The sequence below is a fragment of the Nuphar pumila genome, chromosome 14, assembly GCF_984573655.1.
Source record: "Nuphar pumila chromosome 14, dmNupPumi1.hap1.1, whole genome shotgun sequence".
Taxonomy (NCBI): domain Eukaryota; kingdom Viridiplantae; phylum Streptophyta; class Magnoliopsida; order Nymphaeales; family Nymphaeaceae; genus Nuphar; species Nuphar pumila.
This window is the reverse complement of record NC_143262.1, coordinates 18,354,783-18,370,709: the sequence shown is the minus strand read 5'-3', so window position 1 is coordinate 18,370,709 and position 15,927 is coordinate 18,354,783. Positions and strand designations below refer to the sequence as shown.

Sequence of the window (15,927 nt, the reverse complement as noted above, 5' to 3'; positions counted from 1 at the left end):
ACCTAAGGCAATTAGAAGAAATATTGCATATACTGCACCTGAAGTGCCCTAAATTAATAACATTCCCACCAAGTTTCTTTTTGTGTTTGAACTCTGAAAAATCTGAATATTAAGAAAATGAATGCATGGAAATGCTGTACTTTGTTAGAAACTTCAAATGATGTTATATGGCCCTAAATGAAATTATGAGTGCAGAGTTATGCTTTTACATGGTTGCATAAAGTAGAGAGCTGGTACTGTTGATGATTTGATTACATTCTTTAATGGACTCCAGTACTTTGACCATAAGCAGCAGTTTATGGTGACTGCTGAAAAAAGGAGGTTATAGATTCAAAAGGGAGAAAATTCCAGAATGCTATTGAAAGATGTTACTTCCGTGAGAGAATGACTGCATACATTGTTAAGAAGTAGTCGTCGCATATGGGTAGTTTAGTAACTACTCATATGCGACAGGGGCATTATTGTAAATAAGGTGTGTCTAATCTCTCTATTAAAGTGAGATTAGACCTAACTATCAATATACGATTCTTCTCTTCTTCTCTCTCTCTCCTCTGTTTTTCTTTTCTTGTTTTCAGGCAGTCTCCCTAGCCGACTTCAACATGGTATCAAAGCCATCCACCCTGGGTGCCTAACGTCGCCGGTGACGTTGCTCAGCCACCGCCATGAGACGTCGCTGCCTGAAGACGTCTCTGCAATATCGCTGGGGTCGCCTCCGTGCGCAGTTGATGCAAACGATTGCAGTATCGCTGGGGTCACCGATGCTTCTGCTGTGACTGGACCATCGTGTGGAAGACAGGTCTGGAGCAGCCTCATGACCACTACCGAGGTCTAAAACAAAAGAGGTCGATTGATGGTGATGTAGCCAATATTCATTACGGCTGAAGTTGTAGTCGATGGAGCACGTATGTGCACGTAGCACAGGGAAACCCTGACCGTGTCAATGGTGCGTAGCAGCAGGTATGGTTGTTGATGATTGCGTTGATGTCGAAAATACCCGAAGATGCAGTTGTGGTATGCAGGTTGTCGAATAAAATTTTTTTATGGTATGCATCTGGTCGCAACTTTTAAGGTGAATAGTTCAGATTTTATCAGGGTGATTAAAATCTGGTAGAATCAGTTTTTTTTTGTGGGTAGTTGGTGTGCATGGTAGTTTCTGATCTGAACAGCATATTACGTTTTTATATATCAGATTTTATCAGTATGATTAAAATCTAGTAGTGTCGGCTTCTCAGACTGGTATTTGGTGCGCACATCAGACCTGAGTTTTCAGCAGTTGATAGTTGCATGTGGTTGTATTTTCATGGCTGAAATGCAGAGGTCAGACATGAAGACTGAAATTGTGTCCGATTATAAAGCCTTTGCAAATCCTTTTTCATACAGATCATCTGTAAAGTTGGATGAGACTAACTATGCTAGATGGTCGCGTACGTTCATGATGCCTGTTTCAGGGCATCGACGAAAACAGATTTTGTTGGAAAATGAGCCTACAAAAAAAACTGGAAAGTATGCTACATGGGAAGAGGACAATGATATTGTTATGTCTTGGATTATGAATAGTGTGCAACCTCACATAGCCGATGGGCTTATTTATTACACGTCTGCAAAACAAATGTGGGATAATTTACAAGATACTTATTCTCAATAAACCAATGTTAGTCGTATTCTTCAAGTAGAACAGAAGATCTATAAATTGTTGCAAGGAGAACAAACTCTAGTCCAGTATTATGCCTCCGTGAAGGCAACTTTTGAGAGACTAAATGCTCATAGACCATTATGTTGTAACAAACAAAAACTACACCAGGAGCATACCATGGTCGCACGGTTCCTGACTGGCTTGTCAACTGAATTCTTAGTTGCCAAAGTTCAGATGTTGACAGGCTCAGATGTTCCCACTATTGCTGAGGCATATAATTGACTGAGCAGGCTTGCCATGTCTCTTCCTTCATCTCAGTCGGAATCACAAACCTCTGCTCTGTCTGTTTCCTATGGTCGAGGCTGAGGTTTTCTTCCTAATTCTCGAGGTCGTGGACGTGGTCGAGGCCCGGGAGGACGAGGCAAGCTCCAGTATACCTGTTGTCGAAGATTTGGGCATTTAGAAGATAGATGTTTTGACAAGAATGGACGACCTCCTGCATCTTCAGCTAAAGTTGTTCTTACAACACAAGTGGCCAAACTTGAGTCCCCCACCATTCCTCCTAGTGATTTGGTTACACTCACTCGTGTTGAGTACGATGATTTGTTGGCACATATTCCATCTAGTTCTCCCGTGGCTGATATTGCATGCTCTACAGGTGATGAATTATCTTGCCAAAGGTAGTAGGTGAATTATTGATTCAGGGGCATCTAGCCATATGTGTGGAAATGAATGTGATTTTTCAAAGTTGAATAGTGTTGCTAATCATAAAAAGGTTTTTGTCGATGGGAGTTCCTCTCCCATTGTTGGCCAGAGAAATATCTCCATCTCCCCTACTCTTCAGTTATTAAATGTTCTCTGCCCCTTCATTCCCTCAAAAGTTGTTATCTGTTAGTCGTGTTGCAAAGGAATTGAATTGTCGAGTAATATTTGATCCTTCCTGTTGCACTTTTCAGGACTTGCTGATGGGGAAGACAATTGGTGGAAGCTATGAGGAAGGTGGAGTCTATTATCTACACCAACCAGTTGGCTCTGTTCATTCTGCAGTTGAGTCCTCTTCTAGTTCGCTGCTTTGGCATCATCGTCTTGATCATCTTCCGTTGCTTAAATTGCGTAGAGTTATTCCTCACATCTCGTCGTCCACTACTCTGCTGTGTGAAGCATGTCAGCTTGGGAAGCATCATAGGAGTTCATTTCCGTCCTGTCAAAGTCCTTTGAGTCAAAATCTGTTTGATCTTCTTCATGTTGATGTTTGGGGTCCAAGTATAATTCTTAGTCGTTCTAAGTGTCGTTATTATTTAGTCATTGTAGATGATTTTTCCAGATTATCTTGGGTATTCTTGTTGAAAGATAGGACTGAAGCCCCCATTATTCTTAAATCCTTGATTATTGAAATAAAAACTCAGTTTAATTCTTGTGTCAAAGTTGTTCGCACTAACAATGCTCTTGAATTCAAATCCTCTGACTTATTACAATTTTACAAAAATCTTGGGATCCAACCTCAGACTTCTTGTCCTCATACCTCACAACAGAATGGAGTAGCGGAGCGCAAGCATAGACACATTCTAAATATTGCCCGTTACCTTATGATTCAGTCTAATATGCCTGCATCTTACTGGGGAGATGCGGTTCTAACTGCGGAATACCTAATAAACCGTATGCCTTCAACCTCGGTGGGGGATCGTATTCCCATTCAAATTCTCAGACCTGAAGCTCCTCTTTTCCCTATCTCACCAAAGGTGTTTGGTTGTGTGTGCTTTGTTCATAAACTTGATCCCAACTGAGATAAATTCTCACCTCAATCTATAAAATGTGTTTTTGTTGGGTATCCTAAGCACCAAAAAGGATATCGTTGTTATGATCCCATATCCCAGAGAGAGTATGTCAGTGCAGATGTTTCATTTTTTGTGTCTATCCCATATTTTTCTAGTACTTCTCCGAGAATACATGCTAGTCAAGGTGATTAATTCTCTCTTCTTGTTCCTCCTTTTCCATTAGAGTTTGTTCGTCTTGAGCCTCTTGTTCCCAGTCCGACTCTGTCTCGTTACAAAAATCCTCCTGTGGCGTACACACATCAAGCTCCACCCAACTCTATGCTTGTGCCATCAGCTTCTCCAGAGGTGAGTGTTCTTGACCCTACTGACGATTCTCTAGTTGATGGTGATTTATCTATTGCTCTTCGAAAAGGAAAAAGGCAATGTACACTTCATCCTATTTCTCAATTTGTTTCTGAGGCCAGACTTGGTGAAAATATGAAGAATTTTGTATTAGCATTATCTGCTACCTCAGTTCCTCTCAATCACCATCATGCTCTTCTGGACCCCAAATGGGCGAGGGCCATGCAAGATGAAATGGATGCGCTGCTTGCTCGAAGAACATGGGACTTAGTTGATCCTCCACCTGAGGCTGATATTGTTGGTTGTAAATGGGTCTATACTATTAAGTATAACTCAGATAGATCGATTGAAATGTTTAAAACTCGCCTGGTTGCGAAAGGCTATACTCAAACTTATGGGATGGACTTCTTTGAAGCATTCTCTCTTGTTGCTCGTCTTGAGACTATTCGTCTTGTTTTGTCTGTCGCAGTGCACCATGGTTGGTCTCTATGTCAGCTTGATGTGAAAAATGTCTTTCTGTATGGAGACCTGGAGGAGACAGTTTACATGGAGCAACCTTTGGGGTTTGAAGTTCCTGGGGAGTTTTCGAAGGTGTGCAAGTTGAACAAGGCAATCTATGGTCTCAAACAGAGTCCCCGTGTGTGGTTCTCCAAGCTGGTTGAGGTCATGTCAGCATTTAGGTTTGTCCGCTCTGCCTCAAATCACTCTCTTTTTATTAAAAAAACCTACACATGGATTGTTGTCATGATAGTATATGTTGATGACATTATAGTCACAGGAAGCAGCGAAAAAGACATTTCTGACACAAAGCTCCATCTTCATAAACACTTTGTGACTAAGGATCTGGGACCACTCATATATTTCTTAGGCATAGAGGTTGCAAGGAGTAAAGATGGACTGGTTATGTCATAGCGGAAATATGTCTTGGACCTGCTGAAGGAGAGAGGGATGTTAGGTGCCAAACCTGCAAGGATTCCTATGGATCCCAAGTCTCATCTGTTTGATGAAAAATTTGAGTATGTGGAATGTAGCCGTTATCACTCCTTGGTTGGCAAGCTATTATACGTGACTGTGACCAAACCTGACATATCTTTCGTAGTGAGCAAGATAAGTCAATTTATGGACAAACCTACAAAGACTCACTGGGATGCTGCTATGATGATTCTCAAATATCTAAAGTTCTCCCTTGGTAAAGGACTATGGTTTAAACAAAACCTGTCTTTAGATGTTATTGCCTATTAAGATGCAGATTATGCAGGGTCGGTTGTTGACAGAAAGTCCACAACTGGATTCTGTGTGTTGGTTGGAGGGAATCTGGTTATTTGGAGAAGTAAGAAACAAACTGTTGTTGCCAGGTCAAGCGCTGAATCAGAATATCGGGCTATGGCTCAAACTGCTGCTGAGATGATGTGGGTTAAATCTGTGTTAACTGATATTCAAGTGAAAGTCTCATGATATGTGATAATAGAGCTGCTGCCTATATTGCTAATAACCCAATATTTCATTAACGAACAAAGCATATTGAGGTGGATTGTCACTATGTACGTGACCTGGTTCAGACTAGGTACATTTGCACCAAGCACATATCTTCAGAAAACCAAATTGCTGATGTCTTCACAAAACCTTTAGCGAGTTCAAATTTTTCGAAATGTTGTGACAAGCTGAGCATTATTGATATATATGCTCCAGCTTGAGGGGGAGTGTTAAGAAGTAGTCGTCGCATATGGGTAGTTTAGTAACTACTCATATGCGACAGGGGCATTATTGTAAATAAGGTATGTCTAATCTCTCTATTTAAGTGAGATTAGACCTAACTATCAATATACGATTCTTCTCTTCTCTCTCTCTCCTCTGTTTTTCTTTTCTTGTTTTCAGGGAGTCTCCCTAGCCGACTTCAACATACATGATTACCACCAATCCATCCATAAAAAATTGGAGACCCTTAAAAAATTTTATCTGGCTTTCTTTTTTTACTTTTTTATTTTTAATTTTGAGCAGTGAGAGGTTAGCTCTTTTGTAGGTTTTTTCTGCTAGTTGTGGAAGTTAATTAAATGTCTAACATGTTTCTAATACCAAGGAAACAAGCCTGGTGCTATTTCTTCCTGGTTACATGTGGCTTTCAACTAGGTGATTAGGTCTGAACCTTTGTCTTTGGGCTTATCTTACTATAATTTGTGCCTATAAACATCACTGTACACGTCTTTTGTGCTATGGACCTGGAGAATCTTCTCGTGAGGCCACCACCTGTATGTGCATGTGTTACATCACATGTCAAAGGCATACAATTCTTGGCTTCTGTTAATTTGAGGATTGTGCTTTGAGTCTTTAGTCTCTTTCTTGTCTCCCCTTTCTTTGTCCATTTTAACTATTATTGTGATGCAGTTAAATGTAACTAACAATTTAAGTTTGATGAATGGAATAAATATTTGTGTAGTTAATTTGGTAGAATAAGTTAAATGTAACCAAACATCAGCCATGTGAAACAGATTGCTTGGTTGATTGTTCAGCGAGTTTATCCCTGATGCCCTTTGTTTTTTTTAATTATCGGGTTGAGATCAGGTGATATTCAAAATCACCACCAATGGTGATTTTTCCAATATCCACCCTCATTGTGGTGGCACCGAGCACCCACCATGGGGAATCCTTTTAGGCTCCTCTCAAGGGCATTTTCGTACCACCAGGGCATTTTGGTGGTACGGACATGCCTCCGTACAGGATTGTGTAGTGGATATTGAAAATCACAATTAGTGGTGATTTTCAATATCGCCTGATCCCCTGCAACTGTCATTTTTTCCTCATGTATTTTCATGTATTCCAAGCCCATTATTTCTTCAAAAAACACGTTTATTGCTCTACTTTGCATCCTCTTTAACCTTAGTGTCTTCAGGACTGCATTGTGTTCACAAGCAAACTGCTACAGTTCATAATAAGTATCATCTTTATTCTTTGATTTGATCTGATTGTGTATTGGATAGCTTGAACAATTTCTTCTAATTTGTGTAGTGTATACTTATTCTGACATTTGTGCTCTACTTTGAACGCTGGCTAATCTTAGTTCCTTCAGGACTGCATTTGTGTTCACCCCCAAACTGCTACAGTTCATAACAAGTATCAATCTTTATCATATATTTCATGTTGATCTGATGGTGCATTTTCTATCTTGACCAACTTTTTCTAATTTGTTTTTACTTATTCTCACCTTTTATGGGCATGTCCAAGGCACAATAAACACTTGGCTGCTACAAGATCATGGCGTTACTTATCTACGTACAAAAGACCCACTTGTCGGTTTGAAAATGCATAATTTTTCTCATCCTTACTCATGATGGTTTGGTTTACATTATGTTCTCAACTTGGCATCAATTGCCTTTAGCTGCTTCTGATTGATGTTTAGAGCTTGCAACCTATGATACTTCCCATTTTCTTCATCAATCCTTGTCCTTTGTATATTTAGGAGAGAAAAAATAGAAGATGAATGTGAAGAAGAATATAGTGAGGACCTATGTCACAGGGATTCGGCTAGCAGGGTGCCGCACCCGTGTCGACTCGACTCGACGCGGGTTCGGGTGTGGTGTGGTCAACCCGACCCTGGGTGCGTTGACTGCACCCAGGGTCATTTTGGTCTAATTCTAGAACTTAAAAAAAAAATTGCCAAGAATTTTTTTTTGCCCTATATGTCACAGAGATTCTCCAACTAGGTGCCGCACCCGTGTCGCACCTGCACCTGATGCGGTCAACCTAACCCTGGGTGAAGTCAATGCACCCAGGGTCATTTATGTCCAACTTTTTTACTTTATATATATATATATATATATATATATATATATATATATATATATATATATATATATATATATATATTTTGCCGCACCCGCACCCGCACCCGCACCCACACCCATGTGACATAGGTGAGGACTAAAGAAATGAAACTTGTGATCCATTTGATTGGTGAAGCTCCCTATTCTTTTCATGCTCAAGAAGTGTCCTCGAGTTGGATTCCAATAGTGAACCGTTAAGCTAACCCAAACTCTCACATGCAACTTGGTCCATTTCTAAGCTAGGAATATACATATCCACATTTAAACTTGAAAATAAACTAATATATGAGTATCACATATATATGCTGGTTTTTATGTCATTTGACACAAAAATATGGAGAACAATATATATTGGATGCCTATGGTTTTTGTTAGCTTGGGCATCTGACATTGTTCTCCATGAATAAGGCTGATAAATGAATCGAGCAGCTCATGACTCGTCTTGGTTCGGCTTATCAAAAACTCGTTCGTGATAGGTTTGTATAGTTGGCAAGTCAAGCCATGGCAGATCATTTAGCTTAAATGAGTCAAGCCCGAACATAGGGTGTTCGACTCAACTCAGGAGAGCTCATATAGATCACATATATATTTTGTGTTTATTATATATTTTAAGCAAGGTTGTATGTACGGTATGATACGTATCGTTACTATCAGTGTTGTGAAAAGCATTGAGGCGTAGCGAGGTGCTACACCAAAATCTGAGGCGAGGCGTAAGCCTCGAGGCGCAAAGCGTAAGCCTCAATTTTTTTTTTTTAAAACTTAAAAAAACTATAAAAATTATCTAAATTTATAAATAAATAAGAAATGCTTTATTGATGAAGCACCAACCAACACGAAATAAAAAATCTCAAATAAATACGGAAAAAATATGAGATAATTAGTATGAAGAAAAATAATGTCTATATTTTTTTTATAGAAAGAAAAAATTAGACAAAATCTTAGCTTATATTAGTATCTTTTCTGCGGTACATTAATCCACGGGAAACAGAACTAGGAGACAGAATTCTGCACAGAATTTCATATCAACAATAACTAATCATACTTCACAGAATATTTGCAATGTTGAGAGAAAAAACTGAAGCAAAACATCAATGAGAGAGACATCAACTGGAGGAAATCAAGGCAACATGGATATCTTGAGAGAAAAAGATGAAAAACATAAAAACTACTTTAACTACAATGTGATTTTTATACAAGCTCTCCAGCTCCACCAATTTAATGCAACTCGCACATGGTATCTGACCTACCAATTACGATCTAAGAACAACTAAAGATTAATATGGGAACACCTAGAAACAAAAAAACATATTTGCAAAAAACATATTTGCGTGCAAATCTATTGGTTATAGCAGGCAGGGGCCGAGCCCCTGCCTGAAACAATATATGGCAGGGGCTTGGCCCCTGTCTGCTATAACCAACAGATGGCAGGGGCCTCGGCCCCTGCCATTCTATGGCCCCTGCTAGAAACAAAAAGCAGGCAAGGGCTTGGCCCCTACCTGCTTTAACCAATAGATGGCAGGGGCTGAGCCCCTGCCTGCCTGAAACAATATATGGCATGGGTCTCGGCTCTTGCCTGACTGAACCATAGAATGGCCCCTGCTAGAAACAAAAAACAGGCAGGGGCTTGGCCCCTGCCTAATGGAAATCATATATGGCAGGGGCCAAGGCCCCTACCTGACAGGGACCACAATCGGCAGGAGCCATGGGCCCTACCTGCCGGAATAAATCACACGGCAGGGGTCGTGCCCCTGCCTGCTACAGAGATTCAAGAGAGGGCGGCAGACACGAAGGAAAAAGAATGAAGGGGGTCGGGTTACTTGGGGTATGGCTGCTTCCGGCGTCGCAGCTGCTTTCGGCGAGAAGGAGGAGGCCGATAAGGGAGAGACGCTAGAGAGAGAGAGGGAGAGGGGCTGCGAGAGAGAGGGAGAGAGAGAGACTGTGAGAAATGGGAAAGGGGCTGCGAGAGAGGGAGAGGGGCTGCGAGAGAGAGGGAGAGATTGTGAGAGACGAGAGAGAGGGGCTGCAAGAGATTATTTAGGGCCCCCGACCCTCGTTAGGGTCGGGGGCAAGATTTTAATTATGGTCAAATGAGGGCTTTGACCCTCATTTGACCATAATCATGATGTGTGCGCGCCTCACCCTGAGGCGCACCTCGCCTCAAGGCGTACGCCTCGCCTCGAGGTGTACGCCTCTGTGCATTTGCGCCTCAAGGCACAAAGGCCCTCGCCTTGAGGCGAGGCGCGCTTTTTGCGCCTTGAGGCACGTTTTTAATAACACTGGTTACTATACAAAATCGATATAATACACACTTGTATCGTATCGTATATCATACGATACAAGCTCGTATCATGCTATATTGTACGATACAAGGTGTTTACCTCTTGAGACCCAACTCCCTCATTTATGTAGAGGCCATTAGAGGGGTATTCACACACCTTAGGAGTCCTAAGTGCAATTTGGGGGCAATCCGTGCGAAAGAGAGGACTTTTGTGGTTTGCTCAAGAGTGCATTTTCACTCAAGGAAGTGAGATAAGGTAAAAAATCCTCGTTATTTGTTTCATTTGTGTATGATTGAAGTTGGAGGGTAAGCCCATTTTTTTTTATGTTTTTAGAAGATATTACTTTTAGTTTTTTTTACCTTAATCTTATTTTTTGTGCCCTTAGAACTTAAACATTGTTTTACATCTTTTTAGTGATTAGATTTAGTAATTCATGCTCTAGGAGGTCGATGGAGAGTGGAGGTCTTGGAGGATATTTTTCAAAGGATCCTGCATTGAAATATTGTACACCAGTTGACTTGGAGATGTATTTGAAATGAATAGTGAAGTGTAACTTTTGTGGTTTTGTAATGCATGGAGGATTATATATTTAAATGTCATGTTGTGGGGTATAGAAACTCAACCGTGAAATTATGTAAAGATTACTTATTTAAAGTGTACATTGGTTTCTTTTGACCATTTCACTACATAGCACATGTTAATGAAGACGACCTCTGAATGAAAAAATTCAAATCTTAGTGACCATCTCTAGATAGTCATTTGCAGTGAATGAACTTTGACTTCATGATTCTGTTATCCTTACATCACCATGAATGTCTTTTATGACAGCTTGTTTCCGAGAGTGTAAAGATAAAGCATGCACAGAGCAGTCTTCTTGCTGAAAAGCAGGCTTTGGAAAAGCAACTGCAGCAAGCTAATGCATCACTAGATTTTCTCAAGTTGAAAATATCCCGTGGCGAGGAGCAGGTGCTTTTCTTTCTGCTGTTTATATTCTTAGTCAAACGTTAAGTTTGCATTTTACTCCCCACCTGTCACAGGGACACACTGTTTGGTTGTGTCCTTGGTAACACAACTGGACATGCACAGATATTATTTTATTACTTTTAATAAGTTTGTAGTTTAAAAGATCTCTGTCCTTGTGTCCTATTCTTCAAAAATTTTGTGGAGTCACATCTCAAACCCATGTCCTGTGTTGGGTTGTACCAGTATCTTGGTGACATAGCTCCTTGGTTTATGCAGATTAAAGCATATCTGGTCCAAGCTGCTAAAGCTTCTAAAGAGAACAGGCATCTTGCAATCAGTGTGGAGAATGTGAAAGTGGAACAAGCAGATGCAGAAAAGGAGTTAAAATGGCTGAAGACAGCTGTTGAATCTTCAGAGAAAGAAATTGACCGTAAACAAAGGGAGTATGATGAGCTTCAAATAGAGTTGGAAAACGAAAGGTTTGTTATGTTTTGTGGTCTTCTGAAAATGGATGATTTATAGCTAACATGTCACATAGACACGGGTACCGGTACCAGGCACAGCACGGGTACGTGCTGGGTCTGGATCGGGTCGGGTCTAACTGAGATCCAACCCGAACCCCAACTCTCTCTCTCTCGCTATTTTTCCTGTCTTCACCCTAACTAGCTGGAGGGGAGGAGAAGACGAAGAAGCAGAGAGAGAGAGAGAGAGAGAGAGAGAGAGAGAGAGAGAGAGAGAGAGAGAGAGAGAGGCAGTGGGTACCTGTTGGGGATGTTTGTTTCATTTTAAAATGTCCAAAATGTGTCTTTTCTTTTTTACAAGGGGTAAAATAATTTTTTTTTAAATCACAGGAGTGTGAAATTTTTTCTCTTCATTTTTAAGGGAAGGGGTACTTTGTAATCTCTCGAATTTGGTAGCTGCTCACACATTAGGTGCTAAATGGGTTTTTCTGACCTTCCAGTGTTTTTTTTGCAGTTCCTACCCTATAAATGTGTTGGGAACACAAAGTGTTTGAAGATAGGTTAGACGAACTGTCACTGTTGATCGCGCACGATCAAACGGCGACGGTTCGTCATTTCTTTTGCATTCTCCAGACATTTAGCGGCAGTCTTGACTGCTGAAAAATGACTTTTAGCGTCCGTACAAGTCATTTTTCTGAAAAAAAAAGAATGTGCAGCGTAGTGCTGCACCTTCGAAGATGTTCAAAGGAAAACCCGTTTGAAGATACAGGTTTTTCTATATATATATATATATATATATATATATATATATATATATATATATATTGCCGTGTCTCCTTACCCAAATTTTTTGAATTTGCTGTCATACCCGTACACACGTGACATAGATAGCTGTTCATTTTTTAGACTTGCTTGGTAGTCCTATGTCATTGAAGTAGTGATAGATCTCAAATGCTTGACAATGGTAACCCTAGATCTCAAACATTTTGAACATTCCTGTTCCCCTTGACTCATTAATCTTATTTATTTTTTGGGCATGACGTGCAAATTGGATTTATTTGCACAGCCTGTGCCTCTTTCATTCTTCCTTTTTCTTGGTAGCCTTTTTTCGGTGCATAAGTATTTTCCTGTGATATCTTTTTTTTTTTCAACTGCCAATCAGACTGGAAAACAGAAAGCGAGAGGAAAAACTTCAGGAACTTAAAAACAAGGTTCACCAGATGGCTTCTGAAAGCAGTGAAGCAGCAATTGAGAAACTTCAAGATAAAATAAAGGAGTACAAAGCTGTGTTGAAGTGTAGCGTTTGCTATGAGAGACCCAAGGAGGTATTTAGAAAATTTTGTGGATTCTGCTTGGCTGATGTCTATATCAGACACCATGTATAGCTGGGCGTAGTTAACATTTCTACCTTATGTTTTGGGGAGAGAACTCGACATCTGATCCAGATCTTGACTCCCTGCAGGTTGTGATTACAAAATGCTACCACCTTTTCTGCAGTCTATGCATTCAAAGGAATTTGGAGATTCGTCATCGTAAGTGCCCAGGCTGTGGCACTCCTTTTGGCCAGAATGATGTGCGAGCCGTCCACATTTAACAGTTCCCACAATTTTGTTTTCCTTTTCAATGCATATATATTCTCATCCGTTTAATTGTCTTATCCCAGGTTTTGATTTCCTTTCCTCATTTCTGAATACTATTTATTCTCTTTTCTGCTATACAGGCTACAATAATTTAATTAGACTACTCATCTTACAGTATTAGTTTTTATTGCCCAAAAAGTTTTATAATTATGAATATATATTTTGATAGTGGAAAAGCGAGATTTTTAAGTGACCCTTATTTTCCACGGGGTTCCTGTGCAGCTTTGTTTTCTCTGAGTTGTATAATTGCCTTAGTTGTGATTCTCTTGTGAATTGTTATTCAAGTTGAGTTGAAATTTTTGAGGTTTGTGCTTGAAGGATTACCTTTAGTAGAGTGGGCTTTCTCTAACCACAGGTCCGATGGATTTGAGGCATATGCCTTTCAAGAACTCCCTGCCTCAAATTCGCTGTTATTGTTCATTTCCATGGTTATTATCAGAATGCTACTGCAATACTTCTGTCTTCTTTGCTAGGCTTTGGGAGGTTTATGTCGCATTGAGCCTCGGCTACTGGGATTCTGAGATTCATGAATTTACACTGAAAGATGAAATTACAGATTCAGGCTTGAATCGATCCCTTGAATCTCATATGCAAGGGATTCAAACAAATCCTTAGGGGTGTTGGGAGTTAAATTGTGGATTCAAGATTTTTTGTCCCGATGAATTTATAGATAGACGAGCCATCTTTAGAGAAGGAAAAGAACAAAAACCAGTGCAGTTAGACCGGGTTTAATTCATATCTGTACATATTTGATTACCCGATGGGCCTGCTATTTGTTTCAAATCCAGATCACGTTTTGTTATGTATCATTTGAATCTGTCAATGAGTAGGATCTATTTTGTACCCGCGCTGAAGTTCTGACGATTGGTAGCAAAATATTTGAAATAAGTATTCTTCAAACTTTGAAAACAGAAAAAATTTGTAATTACTCTTAAAGGGGGAAAAGTCATTTTTTTGAGAGGAATGCGTAGGGCACGGAAAGTCATCTTTATAAAAAAAATATTTTTCAAAAAAAGCTCAATTATGGATTCAATTTTGTCTGATGTCAACTTCAAATAATATGCCTCAAGGGGGGTGGGCGTAGTGGGGTGAAGCCTTGGCTGCTAGATGGGTAGTCAAGGTTTGATTCTCATGGGTGTCAGTCATTTGCCCAATCTAACCCATAGCATAGGTTCCTGGGGGCAGGGGTTCTAGCTTTGGAGTTTTATGAGACAGATTGAGCCTGCGTGACGGTATAGTTTTTTTGAGTTATAAATAAAAAGGAAGAAGTTCAAATCATATTTTTGGAAGCCTTAAAGTTTGGGAAAGCCTTTTGACACCCGAAAGCTAGAACCAAATTATTATAAGATTGAGACTAAAATATGTATGTTTGAGGAGGTCGGAGATGATGAATATTTGAGGATGTTAGAGAAGTATATGTTTATATTTGAATGTATATTTTAAGAAGTATAAACACTAATATATGTTTATATTTGAATTGATGTTTGAAGTGTATGTTTATATTTGAATAGATGTATGTTTGAGGGTGTTGGAGAGAATGAATGTTTGAGAAGGTTAGAGAAGTGTACGTTTATATTTGAATGCATGTTTAAATTTGAATGGATGTATGTTTGAAGATGTTTTAAAGTATATATTTAAATTGTATTTACCGTTTTGTTTAATGCAATGTAAAAAAATATTTTTATAAGTTAAAGATATAACGACGACATTCATGTGTCACCGTTATCAACCTTAACCCTATGTCATCGTTATAACCTATAACAGTTGTTTAATTGTCATTATCATAGTGTATAACAATAACTTATCACCATTATTGACTATAACGGTGAGTTAGTTCTCTCCATTACAAGTTATAACGATGACATAAATGTCACCACTATAGGTTTGATCGTCGCTATTAGTGTTCTCAGTTTTAACGAGATTATTTGCCGTTGTTGGGTTACACATTAACAACCTACAAATATATCTGTCATTACTCAACTAAGGCCACAATTATAAACCTATAGCGGTGATAAATAGGGCAAAAGCATTGAGAAAAGTTGCCGCTATTGACCCTCATCCTTGTAGTGAGATCAAATCCAAAACTTTTTTTATTGGATATGTTGATGGGCCGAAACCTTATCCTTCCCAATTCAAGAAATTGGCTGATGGAAAGTCTAAAATTAATTAAAAAACATTTACTTTCACAAAGACAAGATCTGCTTCTCTTGAGGTGGCTGATCTTGTCTCCTACCAAATCAGTTCATGGCCAGGTCATAGGCTGGTCCTCATTGGAACACGTTAAAGCAGACACATGCTACTTACAGTCGGTCTTGTGTTATGCAGTTAAAAAGCCAGCTTCAAGATTTCAAGGCACAAAAAATATTGATGAATATTTTTAATGTGCGAACAAGATTAGGCCCCAGCTTGCTGTCACCTTTAATCCTGTGAGTGACGATGATATGATTACCCAAATCCTCAAGGGTCTGCCATCGGAGTGTGCAACTTTAAGATCTGATCCTATGCCACTCAATGAGTGCGGATCCAATTTTTGAAATCTTTGATTTTGAATTGAATCCTGATATTTAAAAAGAACGTGGGATCCATGTCTATAGGTCATCTTTCCTCCTTTCTTCAAAATAATCAACTTTGTCAATAATTATGGCTCTTCTATTTTGGCTTTGGTGTGCAATGAGATGTACCTCGAACACGATCCTATAAAACAAATTAAGCTATAGTAAAATAAATGCAAAAAGTGTAGAGAATTCAAATCATATATCGAGCTTAGGTAGCCTTTTCTACAACAATGATGAATGTGATGACAATTAAGACAGAGCTCAGACAAGGCTCAAATTTAGAAGATTTGTTGAAATATATATCTAGATCTCAGTTGGGCCCAGGTTCCAACAGAGTTCAGGTATGGGTGCACAAATTGGCTGAGTCTCGGTGCTGAAGCTTTTAAATCATAGATGTTGGACTATTAGGGTAGGACACCTATTTATAGGTTTCTTAGTGGGGGTTTCTGGGCTAAAAGATT

At 39.5% G+C, this 15,927-nt stretch overlaps 1 protein-coding gene across 2 annotated transcripts in view; it reads left to right on the top strand.

The window, feature by feature from the left end:
• Positions 1-13,132, top strand: part of LOC149816543 (E3 ubiquitin-protein ligase BRE1-like 2) — a 76,146-nt gene extending 63,014 nt beyond the window's left edge. For both annotated transcript variants that reach the window (XM_089988169.1, XM_089988168.1), the window contains exons 16-19: positions 10,676-10,813; positions 11,087-11,289; positions 12,434-12,596; positions 12,734-13,132. In XM_089988169.1, coding sequence (XP_089844295.1) covers positions 10,676-10,813; positions 11,087-11,289; positions 12,434-12,596; positions 12,734-12,865 — 636 coding nt within the window. In that variant the 3' untranslated portion in view covers positions 12,866-13,132. The remainder of the gene's footprint in view (positions 1-10,675; positions 10,814-11,086; positions 11,290-12,433; positions 12,597-12,733) is intronic.
• The last annotated feature ends 2,795 nt before the right edge of the window (positions 13,133-15,927 follow it).